The sequence below is a fragment of the Pseudopodoces humilis genome, chromosome 3, assembly GCF_049639895.1.
Source record: "Pseudopodoces humilis isolate 2021_Gansu_Grassland_sample_001 chromosome 3, ASM4963989v1, whole genome shotgun sequence".
NCBI lineage: Eukaryota > Metazoa > Chordata > Aves > Passeriformes > Paridae > Pseudopodoces > Pseudopodoces humilis.
The window spans coordinates 80,046,982-80,073,695 of NC_142202.1; the positions used below are offsets into that span (position 1 = coordinate 80,046,982).

General features: G+C 36.3%; 1 protein-coding gene across 2 annotated transcripts in view; it reads right to left on the minus strand.

The window, feature by feature from the left end:
• Nucleotides 1-1,239: 1,239 nt before the first annotated feature.
• The window catches only part of CYB5R4 (cytochrome b5 reductase 4), a 29,162-nt gene continuing 3,687 nt past the window's right edge, over nt 1,240-26,714 (minus strand). For both annotated transcript variants that reach the window (XM_014248354.2, XM_088053608.1), the window contains exons 3-16: nt 26,117-26,217; nt 24,058-24,142; nt 19,974-20,024; nt 17,648-17,702; nt 16,274-16,331; nt 16,067-16,160; nt 15,483-15,515; nt 14,648-14,770; nt 11,552-11,692; nt 10,304-10,456; nt 9,577-9,727; nt 6,638-6,724; nt 5,123-5,287; nt 1,240-4,220 (exon numbers count right to left, since the gene is read on the minus strand). In XM_014248354.2, coding sequence (XP_014103829.2) covers nt 4,166-4,220; nt 5,123-5,287; nt 6,638-6,724; nt 9,577-9,727; nt 10,304-10,456; nt 11,552-11,692; nt 14,648-14,770; nt 15,483-15,515; nt 16,067-16,160; nt 16,274-16,331; nt 17,648-17,702; nt 19,974-20,024; nt 24,058-24,142; nt 26,117-26,217 — 1,352 coding nt within the window. In that variant the 3' untranslated portion in view covers nt 1,240-4,165. The remainder of the gene's footprint in view (nt 4,221-5,122; nt 5,288-6,637; nt 6,725-9,576; nt 9,728-10,303; nt 10,457-11,551; nt 11,693-14,647; nt 14,771-15,482; nt 15,516-16,066; nt 16,161-16,273; nt 16,332-17,647; nt 17,703-19,973; nt 20,025-24,057; nt 24,143-26,116; nt 26,218-26,714) is intronic.

A 26,714-nucleotide genomic window follows, 5' to 3' on the forward strand; every position in this document is an offset into this window, starting at 1 on the left:
TGCAGAAAGATATGTAAGTTGGGAAGAACATCCTGCCATTTTAAGGTTTAAGACCAGGATCTGCATCCTAGGGAGCTCCTCACTCCCTTCTGGGGCATCCAGCAGCAGCTCCTGGCAGATGCTCAGGTTTAGCAGCTAGCATGGACTTAACACTTTTCTACACCTACTACAATTTTTTACCTGTGTTGCCACAGCAACTCAGCATGCCCAGTTCGTGTGAAGCCAGTAATATGTTTCCATGGGAACTAAACATGCAGGCCTGCCCTGAAATTTCAGCTGGGAAAACATGAAATTTATCCAATAACAGGAAAATCAAAGAATGAAAGGCAGGTACTTAACTAAGAGAATCTGTACTGCATACTCATAGGACTGTATAGAGAGACAACCACGGAATATTTACCCTGGCCAAGAACTAAGTAAATTTGGACTCTGACTAGTGTTAAGCCACTGATCACACACTCTAGGCAACTCTGTAAACATATGATTTTTTTCCCCTTAGTGATTGGCAGCTTTAATATTTATAATATCTGCTCAAGATATAATGAAAGGGCTGTGGTTTTACAGTTTCGGTTTTTGTCAAACTAAATTTTTCCAGACTAGCCTAGGAAAATTACATAATCCCTTCTCCAAGTAGATTTTTATATCTGTAGAATATAAAATGAAGTAAGCTTATTCTTTCCTCTGTTTGTGTGAAAACTGCTATTTTAATAGGACCATTTAAAGTATGATCAGGAAAATCATGGAAGTATTAATTCTTTAGGAGTGCAGATATATTTTTAAACAAACATATACAGGAAAAACCTGAAGACAGTTAAAAAACAAAATCACCAAAAAACTTAAACCTGCTCTCACAGTTCTATTTCTTTACATCTCTAGTGATCAAAAACCTAGATATTGAGACAGATTTAGGCACCATACTGGGCTTCAGATGTATAGAAAACATTGTCTGACATGTATAAACGGAAGAAAAAACAGACACACAAAAAAGATGCTGTTAATAGGTCTGGCTTGCCAGTGAACATCTCAAATGGCCCACAGCACCCTTAATCCCACATCCAGCACAGCTGAACCAACTCTCAACACCGGCACAGGCTGTGCTGATTTGAATTCTAGTGATTACTAAGAGAGCTCATAAATGTATCTCTGCCACAGCCAGCTCATTTTAGACAACTCATTTTCAACCTAAATCCTGCTCTGGAGAGATCAAATAGACACAAAAACCCACTGAACTGTAAGGTGTTTAAAACTTTTTTATGATTTATTTTCCTGTCATTTCACCCCTTGCACCTTTTAAACATGTAATAATGCAAAGAATGAAAGAGTGGCAAAGTATCTCAACTTGACAAAAGCAGTCATGGTACTTTCAATATCATCCTACAAAGGAAAAAAAAGCTGTAAGGTAGTGCTTATATAAGTAGGGGTAATTGTTTTGTGTGTAAAACATTTTGATATTCATCTAACCACAGAACACTGTATCGAAGAAATGTACTGGAAGCACTCAACTGAGTATTTTAAGTACTTTGTTTCTCTTGCTTGTTTTTTAAGTCATGGCAATTTGCTGTGTGATATACCTTATCAACACCAGCTCACACATGGATACAGAAAACTTTCAGGAATCATAGAATCATTTAGGTTGGAAGAGACCTCTAAGATCATCAAATCCAACCTTTGAACAATCACCTTGTCAACTAGACCATGGCAGCAAGTGCCATGTCCAGGTGTTCCTTGAACATTCTATTGAATGGTAACTCCACCACCTCCCTGAGCAGCCCATTCCAGTACCTGACAGCCCTTAAAGAAATTCTTCCTGATGTCCAACCAGCACCTCCTCTGGTGAAAGAGATTATGTCCTCTTGTCCTGTCACTTGTTACCTGGGAGAAGAGGCCAACCCCCACTTGGCTGCAGCCTCCTTTCAGGCAGTTGTAGAGTGAGAATGTCTGAGCCTCCTCTCCAAGCAAACAACCCAGCTCCCTCCTCAGCTGTTCCTCATAGTCAGAGTCAGACTCATAGTTCCTCATAGTCAGAGTCACTCCCAGACAGTTCATGAGCCTTCTTAACTTCTTTTAGACTTGGTCCAGCACCTCAATGTCATCCTTGTAGTAAAGGGGCCCAGAAGTGGACACAGAACTTAGGATGCAGCCTGACCAGTGCTGAGAACAGGGCCACAATCACTCTCCTGGTCCTGCTGGCCACACCATTGCTGGCCAGGCCAGGACATCGCTGGCCTTCTTGGCCACTTGGGCACTGTTGGTTCACGTTCAGCTAACTATCAACCAGCACCCCCAAGTCCTTTTGCACTGGGCTGCTTTCCAGTCAAAACATTTTGTGCCCGTTTGACCACGTTGCTAGCAATAAAGGTTAATTACAAAAAAAAAAAAACCAAAACTGCCAGCAGCTCCATTTTAACAGCTGTATTAATGCTGATTTGATTCCTAATGCAAACAGGCAGACCATGAGCATTGCTGCCTTCAAAAAATATGCACACTTGATTTTAGATGCTCAGCCTGGTGGCTATCACTTCAAGAATGTATTATAAAATTTGTGATCTGCAACAAGTCTTTCAAGTATTAGAACAATATAAGCAAAATTTAAAAGATACACTTCTGACATTTTTAACAAATTGTATCATATCTAGATCAGCAAGTTGAAGTAATGTCAAATGACCACTTGTTGCTGAGTTACTCACACAAAGACCTATTATTAGTAGTAACAGATTATTCAAAACTCCAATGGAAATCTGAGGCTTTTAGAAGTATGACAATTAATCCTAAATTATATCTGAAAAATCCTCAAAGTGCCTAAGGTTTTAAGAGCCAGTCCTGGGGAAAACATGCAGCTCCGCTTATCTTAGCAGAAAATTCACTTTGGAATTTTGAAAAGTGTCCCTCCACTTAACTGCACTATAGATACAAATTATGACTGCCCTCAACTAGAGTTTCAGTCTTCCGAAATGATTTGTGATCTGTGGGCAACAAGTGAGAACCAGATCCTTTTCTAACATCAAGTCAAATAAACTGAGGAGGGGACTGAAGAGATGACAGTTCAGTTAAGCATAGCCGGTCACGGTCAGATAGCAATTTTAGCCTTTTTAAAGGGTATCATTAAGACATTTTTCTTGAATGTATTAATGCCACAACTACAAGTCTTGCTTCTTAGGAGGAAGAAATATCCATTCAACACAACAGGAAGACATAAACAGTACTAGATGTCACACAAAACATGAAAACATATAAGAAAGTAGCTGCTCTACTGTTTTTTTTCTCCAAAACACCATTAGGCTGCAGGTTACTGCCTCATGATAATACATTTTAATAATGGAGCATAAAAAAACCACACCCATGGAAATAACCTCATTTAATACTAGTGCAACCTGTCAAATATTTTTAGGTATTTCTGTGGTCCTGACCCTGGTATCTGTGCTGTCATGTTTTTATCTTCAGATCGTGTCATAACAAGGCATGTGTAACATCGGTCACATGGGAAGTTTTGTGGTAGACCAAGACTCCATGGCTCTGTTTTGAGTTCTCATCTGGAGTACTAAGATTGTGGAAACCTTTCTTTATAATATTTAATGAAAAAAATTAAAGAAATACATGAAGTAATGTAAAATTATTTTTTTTTAATTTGATGTAGGTTTTATATTTTACCAAAGGTATTATTCTTCCTTGTTTACAAAACCAAAAATGTATCTGGATCACTTTCAAGTCAAATAGAGACATCAGATGAAAAGGAAAATTTTTGAATGACCAATTACCTGAGTTACAGTGCAATATTTAATTTCAGACAGTATTGCTCTTTGGACATTTTACAGTAAGAAATAATAAGCATTATCAAGTCAAAACCTTAATCAGAGCTTGTTGTAAAGTCAAGAATTCTCATGAACCAACAACATGAAATAACTGACATAATGTAGACTATACTTTTTTGCTTGCCTCACCAATAAATTAATACCCTGGATAACTTAAATATTAGCAAAAATATTTACAAAAAGAAGATAAAACACAGTATAAAACCTTTTTCAAAGATATGCTTCTTCCAAGAAACAGTTTGGTACCAAGAGTGAAATTTCAAGTCTTACAAAATTGTTTCTCACTTATTTAAATTCATGAAGATAAATAAATAACACTGAATTATACAAACAAACATTGATATCCTCCTATGGGTTTATGCAGTAAAAGCATGTATCTCTTCTTGGGAGTATCCAAGATTCTTCAGATATCTGAAAGAAAGAAATCAAGTTGGCAATATTAATATTTGGGACTGAAAATCCAACACAGATACAGATGAAGCATACCTTCAGCACCACTTCTTTGCTTTTACTCAGACATCTACATTCAACTTTACCTCTGCAAGTACATTTAGAAAACAATCAATGCCCAGGAGCTCAGATATACTACATGAACTTTTTGGGTAATGAAAACAATTTCTAAAAATAAATACAGATATCATCTGAATTATCTCAGATTTCTCAAGAGGCAGCATAATTATTGGCCAACACACGTTGACTTCAGTAAGACTGCAGAAATGCAAATGACATCACATTGGTTCAATATTTTGAAGCTGGGCAAGAGAAATTTAGAGGACCTTTTATCTTAAAACATGCATAAAAAATAAGAAAATACTAGGTACAGACACAAATAAATGCATTAATTTAAAAAAAAATTGAGAAAAATGCTTCTGATAGAACAACTGCTTTGAATTTTACTTCTGTAGCCTAATTTGTCAAGCTAACACCAAAAAAGAAAGCTTATTTCCTATTATTCCAACTTTTCTATAAACATAAAATTAAAAGCAGCATTTAAAACCTTGGGAAAAACTGTTACTGGTAAAGAGATGCTTTTAAAAATGAAATTAAATGAAAGTTCTGGACAACTTACTTTAACTAATGCAACTTACATATTGCTGATACTTACTTAGCTACACATAAATATAAATATACTCCTCAAGTATGGTGCAAGGCGGTTTAATTCCCTTTTCTGTTTAATTTTGAAAGTTTTCTTACAAAGCAGACAACGTAAGGCAGTTTTTTAAAGACTACCAAATCTGAAACTCCACAGCTGATTAGGTGATAAAATTTAAAAAAAAATTCTCATTTTCCAGTTCATTATTAAAAATACTCACTGTACTCCTTGTTCTGTAAAAGGTGCTGGACCACAGATGCAGATAAGCACTTTGGAGTCTCTTCTGCTCCTTTTCACAAACTCAGAGAGAAGACATGAAGAAATCTTCCCTTGTTTACCCACCCAGTCTTTTGATGGTTGTGAAAGAATGAATTGAACCTCAAACCTGGTAAGCAGAAGAATATTTCATAAATATTACCTCTGATTAGAAATTTGCTATGCAAAATGCTAGTGCCCAAGACATTGATGATTATCTTCCTGCTCTGGTCAGCTCCCCACTGCAATATCATATCTCACAGATATTTAGTCATTCCTACAGATCAAGTCAGTCAAATCACCTCCAATATTGCATATTTATTTAACTAAATCTTTCAGTGTTAAAAATTCTAGCTTTCTATTTCCCCTTACAAAAAAAAAAAACCCAGCTGGCACCAATTAAGATACTTAAGCACAGATTTTACTGCTCCAATAGTCACTTACACACAAATGTTGGTGTAGCTCAATACACAAGCAGTGAGATTGGCCAGACTCCTGAAAATGTCAGTACCATTTCAGTAATGAGAAAATACTCATTTCTGAATGTTGGTTTCAAAAACTCACCAACAGAATAGTAACTGACTGAAAACCAAGCACTTCTATATCTGAGGATCCTGTGGAAAGGGAGACCAGGATTTTACTGTAAATTTGCACAATGTCTAGACGAAAAAGCTTTGAATGTGCCAGACATCACTAAGGTATGAAACAGTACTGATTTTTCACTTCACTTTGTTGTGAAGGAAAAAGTGGTTTCTACTGAGGAAGAATTCAACTAATAATTAACCATAAACAAAACATATTTTTATCACATAAAATCTAAGCAGTGACAATTTATCTAGTGGTAACATCAAGGAAACTGAAATTAAAAGGTAACCTGATAATCCTTTGTCTCCTGACAAAACTATGGCCTGCTGAATTAAGTTGACATTACATGTGCCCTACTTGCATTTTAATCTGCAATTACACTGTAATTGAGGGCAAAATGGAACAATTATTAAGAAAAAATTAAAGAAATGATCCTATTTAAACTCTGAATTTCTACATAAACATTTTTATAACCAGCGACACCAAAAAGATTTTTGTAAGACCTCTCTAAATTCAGAATGTTTCTTCTGGGGTACATTCTCCTCTCTTCTGTGCTCCATTTTGTGCAATTCTATTATTAAGGCTAAGGCAAATTTTCTTTTGCATCAAAAAGTTTCTCAGTTTTCAAAATCATCTCCAATAACTATCTATTAAACATTGTAAATCAAATCCCTGGCTTCCCATGGGACCTACAGAACTTAACAACATAGCCTCCACTATGCATCTGTGAGCAATGGATCTCCTTCCACTCCCTAGGTCTCATTATATTCTTAGCTAAGAATTCTTGCAGAATCAGAATCTGTCCTTGTGCCAAGCTGTACAATTAATCTAAGCCCCAAGACTTGTTCTGTACACAGAGATGTTACAAGTTGTTCTCCACAAGACTTTTAATTACCTTTCATCTTTAAGAGCTAATTGCTCTAGTTGGCTTCTCCAGAGTATGTCATCCTCAGTTTTGTTGAAGAAGATCAGCTTCACTGTCCTTAAAAAAAACAAAACAAAAATTAAAATTAACTGCAGATTGGTTCTGTTAAAGAATCAGAACTTAATGCATCATACAGAAACCTTTTACTTATATTTTTTGTTTTCTTAAGAGGCATTTTAAGTCAAAACGAGACACACTGAACAAGCTTTGGAAAACTTGCCTGGTATAGACAAAACAGCCCCAAATCAGCTATGCTACACCTTTAAATACTAAAATTATCTTATTCAGAAACTAGAATGTGCCAGAATCTTTACATGCTTCCCAGGGCCCACTTCTCTGAAAACACAGAAAATAAAGCCCACTACACTGAAGTAGTACTCTAAATGGTTGCATGGTGCACCACAGCATCAAGTGTTACTCAGGTGGGGGGAAGTCAATAAAAAGTGCATAGGAAAGCCATGCATTTTGTTCATTGACCCCAAAAGTAGAAACTGGTTATTTGGAGAATAATGTTTTGAGACTCCCTTACTGGTTCTCCCCAGGGTAGACAAATGTATCTGCTGCAGTTCTGCTCAGTACTCAGCACTATAAAGAACAGAAAAAAGCAAACTTGGAATAAACTGGTCACAGTCTTGCTAGATAAAGGGAGAACACAACTAAAATGAAGAAGTGGGAATTTAGATATGATCCCCACCAGTAAAGAAAAGCTGGATGACAGAATGATGACAAAAATTTAGATAAATAAGAAGCTTCATCAGCCCTTTGTAAGGAGAGTGAACCTAACACACTGGAAACTACTTCAAGGGATGTAGATTTTAATGAACTATAAACACTGGTATGCAAGGTTTTATGGAAGACTGTTCAGAAAGAGAAGTCAGAGACCCTTAAAAGGATTTTAACAGGGAGGAAGAAGAGGAGATAGAAAGTTAAAAAATTACCTTCCATACAAGAATGACAATGAGAGTGGGATACTATATCAAAAGTGAATACAAGACCAGAGTGGTAATTTCTGAATGAAAAGCTGGAGACAAAGAGACAACTATCAAGGAGAATCAAGAATAGATTTACAAGCATCCTATACTTGAGAAGAGCATTAGCCCCCTACATAGTGTTTAGTGCTTTTGTGCTTCAGTATTCTTTAAGAAACGTACCCACCTGACTGCAATTATACACAACCAGTAAAAGGAGCTAAAAAACCCTCATCTGAAAGAGTAGAGGACCAATATCCTTTTATAGTTAACACTTTGGCCAAATACAATTTGGCCTGTAAGAGAGGAAACAAGGCTGAAGAAAGAGCATCGTGACTTGATGCACAAAAGGATAGTGCAGCTATGAAGGGAACAAATTGTTTTGCCCCTTTACAGTAGGCAAGGAATAGACTTACAAGATAATAGCCAGACTTTGTCTAGACAGTAAGAATGAAAATCCAATTATCCAAGCCCATTACAGCAAATGTTGCCCTGGGAAGCTGAAGATTCTCCATTGTTCACAGTGCAGCCCCAGAGGTTCAGTAACACTTGCCCAGCACTCCAGACAGAGATTGCTTTGGCACCCTCAGGTGACAAGTCTATCATTGTACAGATTATTCCTCAGCTTTCTGCATTTTGTGTCCTAGCATATTCAATCCAAGCTTAGGGCTAGTTACTTTGCTAAGTAAGATAATTTTATGCAAATCAATACTTACACTGTTCATATATATACACATACACACACATATGTATCTCATACAGATAAACATACATGTATTAAATACACTCTAGTAGTACTTTCCCAAAAAATAAATTGAATAAATTGAGGAACCAAACTGCCTAGAACAGTCAGAAAAACAAAGTCTTGAAGAGTCTACATATAAATAGCACCTGTGTCTCAGTTCAAGTCACTCCAGCACCTAACCTGCCTACACAGCAAGATGGAAAAATTTGTTTACTTTGACTAGTAAGGAAACAGATGCTGCTGTACCCTAAACTAACACTGAGTTCCCACAGGAAATTGTGCTGAGAAGAGCTAAAACTGTGTCCCCAAGCACTTTGTCAGATGAGAGACTCATCCTTTGGATTCACAAAGCCAGTCAGCCACTTTTTGTCTGCTACTTACGATACAGGATATTTTGGAAAAGCTAAACAGTACAGTCTCTCTGCTTACAAAACAGGATTATATGGAACTGCTGAAATATAACAATATAAGACTAGTATCCAGATTTAGGGTTTTTTTAGAAACAAACTTTTGCACTCTATGTCATCCTTTGTAGCTTTAGTATAAAGATTAGTGTACGATTAATCTCTCTGTTTCAAAAGCAGAAGTACTAGTTCTGCAGTTCTGAAGGACATAACCTGCTCCCTTGACCAAGAACAAGCAATGCTTTCTTCTGTAGATTTTACAGAGTACAGAATGCATATGCAATACACATCTTTTCATGAATTTGAATATACTTAATGCTGTACTTATGTAAGTGATATATAAATCTTCTGGGAAAACTGGAACTCATCTTGAAACAATGTGTTACTGCTGTTTAGCAGGGAAAACTTAGTTATGGAAAACTATTCTAATGTATCAGAGAGAAGCCATAAGTAAACAGCTGCAGCACTCCTCAGTCCAAAACCCAATATCTACACTGTAATATTTCCATACTAAAAAAAGACACTTAAATGTGAAGGTAATTACAAAAAAAGCCCTCAAAGTTTCTACTCAGTGAGCTCATTTGTACCACAACTAAAATTCAAAATGCAAATCAGTCCACTACATTGATTGTAGACAATAATCAAAAAGTGGAAGTTGCCTCAGCTTCTGACAGACTCTTACCTAAAGCACGCCGCTTTTTGGTGTAAGTTGAAGAAAAATGCTTTCACACCATTTTATTTTGTTAATTGTTTTATTAACACTGAAGCTTGTGTGTAAAGAAGTCCACATACCTGAGACAGCTAACTTCAGTTAGAGCAAAATTCAGCAGCTTAACCATTGGTGTGAAACCTGTGCCTCCTGCTAATAAGAGGAGATCTTCTGAAGTTTGAACTTGAGACTTCTTGAAGTTGCCTTCAGGATTGCTGACAGAAATATAGTCTCCTTTATTTAAAAAATTAAAAATAAACATTAATTTGATGAAATGAAGCTAATCCAAATTCTGATTTTTTAAAAGCCATTTCATATTGCCTTCATCTTTATAATATTAGAGTTTCTTTCATAAAGGTAATATACACTTCACATAAGGATCATTCTTGTTAAAAGAAGAGATGTACAAATAAAATGTTTTGTCATGATGGATTACACACCATATGAGTACACAAACATTTGCAAACCCGGTGTTAAAAATCTACCTCCGTATCTGAAACGGAAAAGGAAGTGCATCCTAAGTCCCATAAAACAGATTTTCTTTATGCAAAAGTACAAGAAGTTGTTCTCAGAGCATATGACATCAAAGCCATCAACTATATGTTCACACACATCACTCAGGAGAGTGCCTAGTTACAGTAAGGACAAGCCCTTAGATTCAAGGAATGGAGAATAAAGTTTAAAAGGAGTTTTAAATAAGTCCTGTTTAAGTAGGTAAACAATAAGAATGTCACAATACTCAAGACAGTGAATCTTTAAAAATAATGTAATTGTAGCAAAACCGAAGACAATCCCCCAACATATATTTACCAATTTGTAGGTGGTCAAGTGCCTGTGTGAACAGTCCATGGGAATAAATTTTAATCATTAAATATATATGCACACTATCATGGCGAGGTGGTTCTTGGAAATCCAGTGGTAAAAAAGGCAACACAGGTGTGTATGGTTTTACTACCTCTGTCCCTAGAGAGCAGACAGAAATATAGTTCAAATAATATGTAAAGTATTCTACATCCAGATAATACAAACAAATACCAAAACAAACAAAGAATAATTAAATAACCTGTATATACCATAAAAATAAAACCATCTCATGCTTTCATGCGAGTTATTACTTTCCACTACACCAGTTTTTATTATAGGATTGGAAGACTTCTCCTTCCAGTTAAAATCTTGAGTACGTTATTTCCATGCTACTTAGCAACTAAGGACACAGGATGAAAAGATCTTGAGTCATCCCCAAAGAACATGAAAATCTGAACATTTTCATTAATTTTCAAGTACCACAGCTTGATTTATTCTAAATTTAAACAGCAGTTTTTTAATACTGCACAATTATAATTTCTTGTGGTATAATTTCAAAAAGCTATTGTCTAAAGATAGTAAGATCTCAAGAGCTGGACACTAGTAAAGAATTAGGAAAGGAGAAGGAGGAGGTCAAAACAGTTCTCAATTAATGGATGTTTAAAAATTCTTCTGAGAAGTCTCTACCATGTATACTGCAATCCAAGTACAGTGACCAGTATAACTATTAATATCCAAATTTTAAGAAGTACCCTTTAAAATAGTAAATTGGCTGTTTCTTTGACCTTCTGTTTTCTTTTTTTAAGCTTTTACAAAATTTTGAAGAATAGCACATTGAAGAAAAGCACATGTGCTTTTCAAGACACGTTCCTCTCATAACCTCATGTTATCGTTAATATCTCGCAACTGGAGTGCAAAGCAGTGTTGCCATGACTACTATAAATCCCTCAGACGAAAAAAAAAAATTGCAACAGTACCCTCCTCATTTCAAAAAAGCTACAAACTAAAAGGAACTGACTAATGATACATAAGACATATCCAATAAGCTTTCCACACTTCACAGATGAACAGCACTGCTTTGGAGTTTTTAAAGAGACAGTTGACAGTAGAGACAGTAAGGTCACAAATAAATGCCAGCCATCTCAATAATTAGCTTTCCATCAATATTAATCCAGTCATTATTAAGCATTCTCCCAACTCTATGAAAAGGATTCATGTAAATAAATCCATTACTACACTCTCAATTTCTCTTACCTGCAATAATTCGTTTGAGGTAAACATGTTGTCCTGTGGGAACACAGAGATGTGTGCCCTTAGGCAACATTAGGCAGAAGAGTTTGGTGTCATGGGTAACTTCTGTCTTAGAAACCAACTTGCATTTCCTGAAGAACAGTCCTAAAAACATTTTTCTTGTTATTTAAGTCTCAATCTGTCATTCTTTTATTATATATCTTTCAATAAGAGAGACAAATGTGTGTATTTCACTATATATTTATAAAAAAACAATAAATAGATGCTTCTTGTGTAATTACTTATAATTTTTATAATTCTGGACTAAGGACTCATGTATAATATCATTTTAAGTGTCTCTAAGTTATTGACTGGGAATAAGTAGAAAAGCACCAAAAACTATCAGAACGATTTGTACTACATTGCACCTGCACTGAGCTCCCCATACAAGCACAGTGTGGGTACACAGAAGCAGATCAAAACCAGCTGGTGGAATGAAAGCAAAACATAAGCCAGCACTACACCCCACTCCTCAACAGACTACCCACAGCCACCCCAGCAGGCTGAGGGAAGTGACCCTGCACTTCTATTTTGTTCTTCAGAGACCTCACCTAGGGTACCATTTTCAGCTCTGGGGTCATCAGCATAAGAAGAATGTGGACCTGCTGGAGCAAGTCCAGAAAAGGGCCACAAAGATGAACAGAGGGCTGGAGCACCTCTCCTATGAAGATACACTGAGAGAGTAGGGGTTGTTCAACCTGGAGAAGAGAAAGCTCCAGGAAGCTTATAGGAACCTTCATTAAAGGAGATGATCACGAGTAATTTTTCTTATTCACAGAATTATTTCTTGCCACCAAACTGGAATAATTTTGGGTAAAATGATTACTTTTATTAGAAAGCATAAGTTACCAAAAGAACTAGTAATACACAAAAAATTGAATAATTTTTTTTTAAGAAAAGTGTAACAAGATAACACAGCTACTTTCTATTCTGTTCCCAAATTTTCAGAAGTGGAAATTATCAGTTGCACTGTCTTCACATAAGACTTTCATACTCATTAGAAATAGACAGTAATGATGACAGTAAGCAGAGGAAGATTCAAGTGAAAAAAATCAGAATATTTGGACAACACATCAGTGCTACAGTGTATTGAGTGCTGCATAGAAATACCAGATATAAAGGTATAAAACAGCTTTTTAAAAGTTATTTTTTAGCAATTCATTATTATTTCTTTGTTCACACTGCACAAGATATGGGTTTCTTCACCCATGACATTATTTTGCTCCAAAGAGTGGAAACAAAAATGAAAACTCTGCAATTTAGAATAAGGGAGGACAGTTTTAAGCAGAAAAGGAAAATGGCTATTTAAGACTAAACCAAGTGAACAGAAGCTTCCAACATGCAGATTTTATGGTTGAGGTAAAAGCACAGGTTCAAATGAAGGAAACACATGTACGCCTGAGCATTCTTCTTCTACAAACTCTCTTGCATACTCAATTTTAAATTTAAAGATTTTAAAATTTAAAAGCTGCAGAATAGGAGTTTCTGAAGTAGGGATTAAAAAGCTATAGATATAAATTTATTTGTTAGATTCCTTACTTTTGTAATCAGGGATTTGAAGAAACTCAAAGGTAGCAAGCCCCTTAAGTTTTCTGCATATTCAATTTAAGCTGATGTGAACTCAGTCAATGATATGTAATAAAGTTATCCAATACCTATAGTACTGCTCTGCATGACATGTTATGTTGGAGAAATGTTATGTTGGAGATTGACTTCTTAGAAAAAAAAAACAAAGTAATTATCTAGAAAGCATTGGTTACTAATGCTCAATATATATTTTGTCGATCGTATCTAGCTATCCACACCTTCCTCATTTTCAAGGGATCTATAAAGCCATTCTATTCTATATCTCTTGTTCTTTCAGATTATCTTCTCTTTCTGTTTTATACAATCACAATACACAATAAGGAGGGAGAAAGTGAGCAACAGACAGCAGACAACACATTAGATCAGGCTGTAACCCCTTAGATACAGAAGATTATATCAAAAAAATCTAATTTTCAAGTGGATGACTCAACAGTTTCTGAAACTCTCAAAAGGAAAATTACATTCCAAATAAACTAAAGGTAGCTAGAGAGATGTGCTTTTATGCAGTCTTCCTTTTCAAACCTGACTTTAAAGGCCCACACAGCATAACTGAGGCCCAGTAAGAGGTGTACAACATTATGAGCAACATTTCATTAGCTCTTAAAAATGCACAGCTTTGCTTTCACACATAATAAGACAGACTATAATCTAAAAGTCAATTTTTGAGCATTATTAGACAGAGGACCAAGAGGGCTTTTGAGAAACTAGGTGCAATAACATCAGGAGTGTGGTTATATTACACAATGTAATGGTGCAGAAATTTTTAATTTAGCTCAAAAAAACCCCAAACCCACACTGATCACTATAATATACTTCGGTGCTATAACAAGTTCACAGTATTATTATTATCACAAAATGAATCCATATATAACATTTACTGCTTCTTGCAGACACATCAGCTTGTTCAGAGCTGGCTTTAATACCTTGTCCTGGGGTGACTAAACCAGGACATACCTATACATGACTTAAGTCCCTTATTTAACCTGAACTCAAGTTACAAAGATGCAGTGTACTGGAACAACGTTACAGCACTGACAAATGTTACTGTACCTACAGTAACAATTGGAAGTGAAGGTTTTTGACTTTTCACTCCAGTTACTCCCATAATGATTGACACATGTCCATGCCCTCTCTCCTCAGGGTCTACTGAGGTTTTCATATGGACAGAGAGGTCATTAAGCACACAGGTAACCATGAAATAGAACAACACTTGGGCAGTGTTCACCTTCCAATACTAGGTTCAACTTCAACTCCATTGAGGGACAAAAACCAAGAAACTAAAGCAAAGCAAAAAACCCTCCTCCAAGTCAAACCCTTTCTAGGAAAATTCCTGAACAGCTATCAAGATCAGACAATTGTGAAAGAAATGAAGGTACAACAACATTAAAATAAAATCCTGGAAAAAAACCAAATATGACTAATAAGCTTCAAGAAGTCTTAAAACAGCTGGTAGATGGCCATGAAATTGCTTACCTCTGACTGTGCGTTTGATAAATGTATTATGACCCTCCCGAGGCTGTCCCAGCATTTTCCAATGGATGTTATCCTTTTTATTTAAGATGATCTCTACTTTCCCTATTTTTTCAGCAATATTTACTAAAAGAGAAAAGATTTCATATTGTTACTTCTAGCTATACTTCATACAAAAAATTATTTCACACATCAACTATAATGAAATTCAGAACAATTACTCATTTCTCATGACTTATTTTTTAAGTTAGAATATCTAATTAAAGGTACTTCCAGGCTCTCTCGATAATGTTTTAGAGTGCAGCTAAAACAAGCACTAACTGCATATGCATAATTAATACACATTATTTGCTAAATAAATTGTGGAACTAGGACAACTTCACAGACCATTCTGGTCAAGAAAAATGCTCATGAACCCAGAGTCCTCATGTACTGGAAACTGGTGGTTATCACTACTTACTACTTTCTTTTCAAGGTCATTTGAATTAACAATTAAATCCAAGAAAATCCCAGTCTAAGCAAAGAACAGTTTACAAATACACAACAGAACTAACTTCCAGCTATTTTAACAATTAGTCATATTTAGAAGGATAAGCACTATTAACTTACTACTCTCACAGGCCCAAATGCCACAATTAAAAAAAAAAATAATGTTCTGGCTTGGTTTGACTGACTGTCTCAGGACCTGATGGTAAGCAAAACTGTAAAGTATCTGATGAGTCAGAAAAAGAAATTGAAAGTATCATGAGTTGGAAGGGATCAACAAGGATCACAGAAGTTCAGCTCCTGACTGGACTATCCTAGAAGAGACACAGAACTGCTGCAAGAGACAAATTACCAGCCACATCTTCTGAAACTGCATGATCCAAATCTGAAATAAATACAAACAAACTCTGTGTTAAGAAATAACAAAATTACATTCCAGCCATCATATATACAGAAAATATAAGTCAAGGAATACTGAGTGAACTAATAACCCTAAAAAGTTACACATGTTTATTTGGTCTTCAAATTTAACTCATGAGTTCTGCAAGCCTCATGCATGAAGGCATTATTTCTCCCATTACTTATAACAATGGCTCATGTAAATCCACCCATCTGAAATTACTGTACTTGCCCTTGTGAATGATGGCTTTGTAATAATTGTAAAAAACACAGTTGAAGAAAGATTTTACACTACTTTAAAATCAATTTCTTATTGCATTTTAGTCCACATGTAAGAAATTTAGTGCATACTAAACAAATGAAGATGTGAGTTGATAAACAACATAATCCCTTTATATCAAGGAACTTTAACCATCTCTAATAATAGAGGAATAAAATATTAATTGGTACATGCAAAATGCTTATGGTCTGATGAGCGGGTTTTAATATAGTAGAATGAAAATTCAGTACTTTCAACTGCAAAATGACGGTACCTACCAACTTCTACAAGATATGAGTGGTCATCCATGATGATCTCTCCCCGTAATTGTTTGTCTTGACAGTCAACTATCACCAACTCTGCATTCATGTTCTTTCATAGCCAAGGGGAAAAAAAAAATAAAACCAATTTTTATAAAGTTCTCCTAGAATTCAAGCTAGATCACAACTGGATCTTATAATTCCTCCTTCATGAAATATGCTTACCTTCTGCTTAGTATATATGACAATTTTGATCAAACTATCTGTTTGGAACCAGTCATAACTGTAAAACAAAAAATAAGGAAAAAAATATATACTTGGAGCATATCAAAACATATTTAACCCCAAGCCTTCAAACAGAGCTTGTTTAACAAATCTACAAGCCAAATATATTACTACTTTTGAAGACTAAGTCCAATGTCAGTAATTTTGACAAAACTACTAAAATAACTATCTAATTATGTATCCTGATAGTCAGTACACTGTAGCTAAAATTGTAGGGCATTAGTTTTACTTAAAAAGCACATGCATTCTCTTTATAGTATATGAACCTTGCTTACAGATGATTAAAATCTTGAGTCCAGACAGAAGCATTAAATAGGCAGGGTGGCTTCCAAGAGTTAAAGATTTGATGCACATACCACAAAAACACAGTTCCCTTCATCTCCATATATCAAGTTTTTGCATTCATTCCTATGTTCCCAAGTCCAAACCTTGTAATAAATCCAGGCTAAAGTAAGGGAAAAAAAAAAAAGCCTTCAAATGCTAATTATTTGCATGGCCTTGCACTTCCCAGGAAGTAACTTCCATCTACTCCTGGACCAGAAAAACAGGCACAAAGGGAGGTGCAAACACTTCCGATAGTCAACATATTTTAGGCTGCACATTTTCCAGTCATATGTCAGAATTTTCCAGACACATGTGGGAAGAAAGGCAGCAAGGTTTGGAGACCACTTCAGAAAACAAACCTCATTCCAATTGTTTACAAGCCACAGTATTTTACGACTGCATATAACTAGCCCAGAGAACACACACTCCCAGGGGATTTTGATGCCAAGTAAGAAACTGCACCCTGAGGGCCAAAGGCATCATGGAATAAAATGATGCCTCAGTGATAACAGCAGGCATATCACACTGAGCTTTTAGGGCCTCCTTTGCTTTACATAATGCAGCTATCATATCTTAATATATTTCAGGTTGAAATTATACCCTTTTTCAAGGCACGGCAATTGTTTACAGACAAATTAGTTGAAGTCAAGAAAGTAATCAGTCCTGTTGGAATCATTTTCCATGAGTTTTCTCAAGAAACAAAGCTGAGGAGCCTGCAAATACAAGCCATACATTTATATACAATCAAGGCAGCACAAGATTTAGGAATCAACAGAACAAGCAAAGAACGATCATCTGCCCATATGACCTCTGGCAAGCTGTTTAAACCTGAACTTCAACTTTCCTATTTATACAAGGACAGTAATGACACACACCTATTTAATTGAAATTTCAAGAGCTAACCATGGAAGATCTTGCCTTGTTTTTACTAAGAATTGCACAGAACTCTTAAACAGAATGCTTAACAGACAATGACAGACAAAGGCTTACCTTGGACTTAAATCTTTAGAAGAAGAAGCCAGTACTTTCTTCTCAGGAAGCACACCTGCAGAGAGCAGAGAGTCATTAAAATATCTGCCGGGATGCTTGCTTAATATAAATAATACTCAGGTATGTTAGGGGTTTGTGGTTTTGCATTTTTTAACTGAATGTTTTAAGTGTCCTCGAACAATATTTGGTGGCTTTATTTCCACAGTAGCCAGACTATGTACATTTAAGGTATTTAGTTTTTATTCAGCACTCTCTTGGTGAGCAAGGTCCTAGAACATGGGGGTCTACTTCAGAACTTGAGTTCCACACACCACAGTACCTGTGTTGTATTCAGTTTCATCAGTTATTAACTTGTGCTTTTACACTTGGTGATAGTGAAGCACAGAAAGGCAAAAATGTTATCTGAGTGACTTTCCTTTAACAGAACTGTGTTTATACAATTCATGTGAATAAATTCAATTTGAGATGTCTGATCTAACCTAATTCACAAATAAAATTTCATGTCAGTCGATTAAGCAGAGATATCAGCCCTAATCCTTCTACACAGCACTTTGCTAAGAATTTTCAAAGAATTCAGATACTCACTTTAACTATTTAACTGCATGAAACAGTGTGAAACAGCCTTTGCTGGGAAGCAACAGTTGGTCAGTCTTTCAAAATGTCAGTTGTACTAATCTCTGGCATAATAGAAATTGAATATATTTGGCAAAATCTTGAGGACAGAGATAGATAAAAGCAACAGCAATCCTGCATCATTTTTGACACAAAGAAGCTAGATAGAATGATGATGGAAGAAGTTCAGACTGAACAGCTCGTAAGTGTTGGTTTCAAGCCCGTTCAAAGGCAAACCTTGCAAATCTGAAATGGCTACGCATAAAATAATTAGCACATGAATTCTCAATTACCCAGACTATTATCTTCTAAACTCCAGTAAGTTTTGTAGTATGACTACAAGCTTAAACAGTAATTGAGTGGCTCTACCACGTGGGAAGTAGATAAAAACAAAGAGAGCTACTCTGGTCTAATCCAATCTGTCAAAACTATTTGATCACCCATATGGGAGAATTAACCCAAAGCATTAAAAACTCAGTTAAATTACTTATTCTTTGATCCTTAATTACTCCTAAATACACACCATCTGCAGCTGCCAAGGAAGCTAAATGGCAGAGCAGTCAGATCACTGCAAAAGAAAACCAATCACCTAACGATAAAAGCCTTCTCAAAAGCTAAGCCTTTCTTGAAGACACATCACATGATCTGCTTGGCCTCCACAGAAAACAGGAATCCATGGTCTTACTTATTCCTATATGCTTTTACAGGTTCAGAGAAATATATGAACAGCCACAACAGAAAAGAACATTCTGGCAAACCAATTTATTTAGATACTGATTTTAGATGCAAGATGCTACATGAAAACAATGATTCACGCTGCAATAAAAAGATGATGATTCAGGTGATCAGTGAACCAATTAAGCAAAGTGCTTTATTAGTCATGGTGATCACAACTAAGAAAAGCTGTGGGTGAAGCCAAAGGCTGATGGCAGGCATGAAATAAAGAATTTAAGGTGACCAGATGAACAGCAGAATTACAACCCTGCATCACAGGACTGGTTTCCACAATCTCAAGGCTAGTGATAAAGGTTCTCATGCCATCTTCATAGCTACATTGGATAGAGCTTGGTTTGGTAGGTGGATTGAATCATAGAGAGAAAATGAGTAGAACTGCCAGTCACAAAAGGTGTGATCAGCATACAAAGTCCAGCTGGGGGCTAGTTACTGTTAGCACTCCCTAGGAAACAGGGAATGCTGATACTGTTTCACACAGTCACTAGCAACCTACAGGACACACACTCTCCCAGTCAGAGCAACAACAAATCATGCAAACAGGCAAAACATGAAAAGTTAAGGTTACTAAGGGATGCAGAGAGACTGAAGAAATGGGCTGACAAAAACTTCATGAAGCTCAGAAGGAAATGCAAAATTTTGCACTTTAAAAAAAAAAAAAAAAAGGAACCAGCAAAACAAGCGGAAGACCTGACCAGATAGAAAAGACTTTGTCAGAAAATCTTCCCAGCACCTCACAGACAAGTGACTTGTCCATCCCATACCTCCCTTGTCTACACTCTTTTACTGCAGTTTTACAATACTTTCAAACACAGAATTCGAAGTACTTGGTTAGGATTTTGCCTTCTGAAATTTCCACAGATCACTACAGCCTCAGTTCTGGATTCAAATGCAAAAAGAAGCGTGGGTAAATACTGCTTGTTCAGTGATATTCACATAAGTTTGAGATTCACTCCCCACTTGGCTTCAGGTGAAAACTTACCATTAAGCTGCTTCTTGTCTTCAGACACAGTAGAAGAAATCTCTGCAAGCACTAAGAAAAAACAACAAGCACAAGGGTTAAGAAGTTACAGTACTTGCCCACATCATGCTAAATTAGCCAAAGGATCTCCAAATAAACCTTCCAAAAGGCTTAACGGAATGACCAGGATGCTTCAGACATCAAGAAGCAACAAATAAATGCAGCACTCATTACCATTCCAAAAAAATTATGTCTAATTAAAAAATTGGTACAAGTGCCAAAAGTTGCACAGCACTTAAGGACAAGAAATGGCAGAACCCTACGCTTTAAAAAAAACAACATCACAAATCATCTTTTATAAGCTTCATAGCTAAGAAGTTCACTGAATCTGTTAAGAATTCCAATGACACGTGTCTCACGACATGACACAGTGGACTGCAGATCTGACCAGCCCAATCCTTAGAAAACTAAACCAAATCCTTGGCAGGAACACAGAAAAAAAGAAAATCTTCCTATAAGCTCCCACTGCCAAATGATTTTATTTTCAAGTTATTATCTGAGTTTTTCAATAATTCTACAGTATGCTACAACTATTCCAAGCCAACCAACTCTAGCAGGAAGGAAAAAAAAAAAAAAAAAAAAAGACCAGGTGTCAATTCATTTTTAAGGTGCTCATCCTCATGTCCTTCTCTTCACAGTGAATCTGTGGGAAAAGGAAATCTCTGGATATACCTGGCCCCATTTCTGCCCTTCTCTACATTGCACATCTCAGAATGTCCTAATATGAAAGATCCAATTTATATTCTCTCTACTGGGAGCCAAGTTTGGGCTTCTTCTTACCTTTACTGTTTCCCTCAAAGCAGGAAAAACAGATCTGTTATTCCTGCACCCTTTTATGAAAACCAAAATGGGAATTTTTCTTCCCTGTTTTTCCATATCCTTCCCGGTGCTCTGCATCACACCAGCCACTGTTAGAGGAAAAATGCTAGACAGAAGCTAAGGAAGGCTCCTAGAGCAAAGCACCTACCATATGGTATTGCAAAATTACTTGAGTGCTCTTCAGCCTTCATCAGAGGCTTTCATGTTGTGCCACAGTAAGGTAAAAGAAAATACCCCACACATTTTCAGTTGAGGTAAAAAGAAAATACTCCACAAATTTTTGGTTGAGGCAACATTTGTCTGCTTATTCTACTATACACCAGGATGGGCAAGGTATTCACAAAAACTTCTATCTAATGAAAGACAATTTTTTGTATTTAGAAGTCTACTCTCATTTCACTACACTTTAACACACCACACAGAAATCAACACTGCAATTTTAAGGACCATGTGAGACACAGTGAAGGCAGAGCCCTGCCTCTGTTCCCTGGGTGACATCACAGTTCTAAGTCCAATCTTGTTGAATTAACAATAATACAATATGCATTCTGACTCCCAAGTAACCACTAAAGTAACATAGGGACTATGTTACTATACACTAACAAGTGTCTCTGGAAACATCAGCATTATTAAAACTCTTCAGAATGTGCTAATGTCTACAGCTGAGCATCCTGAATGGACAGCAAGCAGTTTCATGCTATGCAGGTTTGCTGAGGGAGATTCTGAAATCACCTCTTACATACATGAGTACTGCACTGGCCTTCTGAGCAAATACAAACCCTACATGTTTCAGTGCAAAGATCCACTGTAATCAAGACGGGACACTTCAGAATTTCTTCTTAGTCACTACTAAAAGCGTGAGGCAGCATTCTCAAAATACAAGTTGACAAAACACTATTGCCAGCATTTTCAACAGACTCTTCTTTCTCAGAAAAAAACCCAACAACCTAGAGCGTGCAAGAACCAATTCATTTTCCTTAAGCAGTTCAGTAAGCAAATTGCACCATCTCCCAAGAAACCACCAAAACACAGGAAAAAAAACAACTCTAAGCTAAACAACCACAAATCTTCCAGCAATGCCCCAACAAACCTACATCTGCCTTCCCTGCACTGTAGTAAGATTGCACCAAATAGCAAGTACCAATGTTTGTCCTACTACTGAACATTCACTCTCTGTCACAAAAAGAAAGCAATGCAATCCACAATTTGAAGTCTTGTCTTCCCTCTATACTTATAGGGCAAATTTAATCCTCTATTCAAAGACATGCACCTTAATTTAGTAATTTATTCTTCTATTCTGAAATGCAAACTTTGCAGAATATGGTCTTCTAGAAGGATAAAAGACTAGAATTAGTGCTGGATAATAGGGAAGTACATCAAGAACTTTTTGATAATTCAAAGGAGGAGGATATATAACCTCCTGGGAACTGAAATAAACCTTGAGAATCTTACAGTGAAGGATTTCAGCAAGTCCCATGCTGGAGTGTTCCAGAAAAGGGCCAGAAAGCTGGTGAACAGTCTAGAGGGTAAATCCTATGAGGAGTGGCTGAGGGAGCTGGGAGTGTTTAGCCTGGAGAAGAGGAAGCTGAGGGGGCCCTTACTGCTCTCTACAACTCCCTGAAAGGAGGGTATAGCCAGATGGGGGTTGACCACTTGGCTGCACCAGGGGAGGTTCTGGTTGGAGATCAGAAGAACTTCCCTGAAAGCACTGTCAAGTATTGTATCAAGCTGCCCAGGGAGGTGATGGAGTCACCATCCCTGGAAGTGTTCAAGAAATAACTGGACATGGCACTCAGTCCATGGTCTAGATGACAAGGTGGTGGCTGTTCAAAGGATGGATTCAATCTTGGATGTCTTCTCCAACCTAAATGAATCTGTAGTTCTGTTATCAATTTGATTCTTTATTAACAAAATTACATTTTTTCAAGTCTGAAATGGCTAAAAGTGGCACAGGCAACAGAACTGGTTTTATATAGTTGACAAACTTTATCCTGCAAATTTTACTACAGCAAAGAAGATAAAGATAGTCCTATTAACAAACAAAGCATAAAAAGGGAACAGCAGAAAATGGACTGCCAGAGCCAGAAGGAGTGAAGATGTATCTATGTTTTACTGACTGGCTGTCACAAGAATTCCTTCCAGTTGTAAAAAAGTTAGATTAATAAAATCAACAAAATTCATGTTTATTTCTAAATTTCTAACTCAGTTGACAAAGTAGCAGTAACATCTCTGTAATGCCTCAACTCAGTGAGGCAACTATGCTGCTGAGGTTTCTCCATACTTTGTAGCATTTACCCTAAAAATTCCACACTGTAATTAGCTACCTAGCATCATGGAGACATAAAATACTACTCTACTTCACACAAAGACCAAACTCAACCTAACTGTTAAGATGATGTTATCTAAGCATTAAGGAAGGACGCAGTGCACTTCTTCAGGAGCTGAAGAGCTACAAGATAGCTAAAATTGTGAACTGAAGTATGCCACAGAATTGGAGAAAAATAGTTGTAATCATTAATCCTTTCATTATTTTCACTGCAGTTTTGTTAAGGGTCAGTATTGAGTAACAGTGTCTGCTTCCCAGGTATAGGAAATTTTGGCTGTGGCCTACAAACCAAAAAACAGACTGAAGATTAAAGTTTCTGGAAACCATCACCTACATTCTAAGACTATACTTCATTTCTTGCTCTCCTGGCTCAGAGGAGTCTGTTGTATCAGCAAAATTTTCTCAAGGTAAATTCAAACTAAAGGAGCCAATAAAGCGTTCTGGAAAGAGTAACTGCTCATGAAGTGAACAAAGATCTCAGTACTTAAGCAACATGCTAGATGTATGTAAGGCGCTGAAATCACCAGATTGAAAATACTGACTTTTATTTCAAGATGAGAGCTGCCTATGACAGTTTTTCCTCAGGGTTCAGAAGAAAAAAGAGGGATGGTAGGGAAGTAAAAGGTCTTTTCTATACACACAGACATGTAACACACATGCACAGCTGTTTTCTAATGACTGAAAAGAAGAAATATAGCAGTACATGACAAGTCTTCAACTATACAACAATTTCATCGTCAGGTATCTGCTGTAAAAAAATTAATATATACAAAAGCCTTCAACTCTATGCAAGAATAGAGACTCTCCTCATAAATATGAGGTGATTTAGGATTTCTTACAATTTCCAGATAATTTTGGAATAAAGTATAATAGACAATATTCATTCTTAAAACAACTCACCTTTTGGAGCAGCAATAGGCTTGACAGCCATTCTCCCAACAAGACATTCCTTCAGCATTGATTCATAATTGACCCAGCGATGAACCTACATTAAGAAAATATTTTTTCATAAAATTTGGAATTCTTACTATGTTGTTCTATGCTCTGAAATAGAAAAGTTCATTTTTGTATATTGACTAATATAATTCATTTAGCAGATTATTTTTTAAACACATAAGTCACTATTACATCAGTCAGTACTTATTTTTACTTCTATTACAGATATCATGGCATTAAGTGAAACCATAGGATTATGAAAGAAGCAACAATAGTTTGAGTTACTCATTTATGCTTTGCAATATCTGAACATCATAACCTTGAGCTACAGAATATATTTCAGAGCAGCATTTTTATGATGCATGCTACACAACTAAAAGAATAAAGACCTTGTCATTACCACAATGTTTATTAGTCTTGTTTAGACAAGTGAAGGGAAAAGGGATGAAGGAAACAAACAAAGAATAAGTTAAGACAAACACACACCTCCTACCAAGCTGGCGTATTTCTGTTTGCTTCTCTCCTACTATCACTGAATCATTTGAAAATTCCCTATTTTAGAAAGTAAAATAAAGTGAAGAAAAAGCAGTAGCTTTACAGACCAGAACTGGAGAACTTGAAGAGGAAATGGATGGCAGAAAAGCGAATTCTGATAGGGCATCCAGGATAACATCACAAGAAGAGAAAAGGAAACAAAGTGTTGCATGACAAATTTGAATGGTATCTAGATTTAAAATAAAAACTTTAAACTGGACTAGCTAAGGAGATGAGACAAAGAATCCCATCAACAAGTTGTAGTTTCTTCATATACAGGTAACAGAAAGAAATGAAGGATTATGAATGACAGTTAATTTTCCAGAAATTTGGGGAACACTAGCAATCTACCAAGCTCTTAAAAAAAGACCACTATCTGACAGAAACAGAAGGCTAAAGCAGCGGGGAAAACAAACACCTCCAGTAACAGCAAAGTCATAAGCCAGAAACGATAAAAGTGAAAAGCATATTTTCAGGCTCTAAACCTGCTTCCATTCCCATGATAAACTAAAAAGTTGCAAGCATATATCTGAACTTAACTACAGGAGCTTCCCCAAATACTCCCGATGTCAAGACTCCTTTTTTCAAGGACATCATAGAATGACCCAGCAACATAATTGCAAGCCACAACTTGAAACTGGATACTTGCTACTACAAATTTCTTGAAATCAAAGAATTATGCCTAAAACCAGCACCTAATTTGTGGAATTATCCATCTTTATTTACAATGTTAAAAACATCTTGCAGATGAAGGCATAACATACTCTGATGCACAACATGTAAAGAGGTAACATATTTCCTTTCAGAAACAGAGGAGATTTCTTTTCTGCTCTTTCCCAGTTTCTCAGATAAACCTAGTAATGGAGATCCACAGAATGTGTTTCTAAAAAATACTAACTCAGTGAATCACATTTTACAGCACCAAGCTTGTGATCCCTTGCAGAAAGCACACCCATGCTAAAGAATCTTTATTTTTCAAGTATTGTAAAAATATTTAAAGAAATAGTAAACAAATAAGAGACCAACTGTCATCTTGTGATTTGTTCACCAGTTAAAGTTAATAGAAGCTCCAGCATCTTTTCTGATAATAGAGCTGCCAAGTAAATAGACAAAGAATTATACAAGCTTTCTTCAAAAAGTGAAAGCTCTTGGAAAAATAGGCCTCTTCAACAACAGCAGCCATTGCAGCAACTTATTAAGAAGGTGGTAGCATTATTGCTAGTTTTATCGCTATTTCTCCTACAAAAAAGGGGTCTAATTGAAGCATAATTCTAACAACAAAGTGACATTTTCATTAGTGTCTTTTGATACAAAGTTTAAATGACATGTCTCTTCCAACACGTGTAATTTTAAGCAGTGATCTGCTGCCTTTCCTTAGGATTGAAGAAGTTCAAATCACCATTTGCACTGAAACACCCTAAAAATAATCACAAACATGCATTTTTCAAAGTATGGTAAGCAAGTGTCATTTGCTGCCAGTAGTTCTCACCTGATCAAAGAGATCTGTACCATCAGTTCCTGCTGCTTTCATTAGTTCATCCTCACCACCTGGATGGTACTCCATGTAGGGAGTCACATTATATACAAATCCTGAAGAAAACCGAATATAAAAGCATATGAGCAGCAGCATTTCTACAACCACCCCTGCCTCCAAAAATAATGGAAAGGTTAGCAAATTAAAGAGTGCACTAGCAAACAGCAGGCATAATTGGAACAAACAGCATGACTTCACAAAAACAGAAACCTAAGTCACCCAATTGTATAGAGCACAAGAGGTATCCTATTACACAGAGATGCCAATCCTACAGTGCCACACCACTTGCCCTGGCTTAAGACTTCAATCTAGAAATTGAACATGGTGTAACCTAGCTAGAGGGTAAAAGTACCACAGGCAGGTTTAAAATGAGACAAAATTGAACCAGCTAGTGCACAGAATTGTTTTCAGTTTCCCTTCCAATTAAGTTATCCCTGAAGTGTTGTTGTCATTGTTTCCCTACCGCCCATCACCATCATGGAATGAAATGCCTACAGGAACAAACTGTCTCACTCAAGGAAAAACTGTCACCATCAGCAACAAAACTTCTATT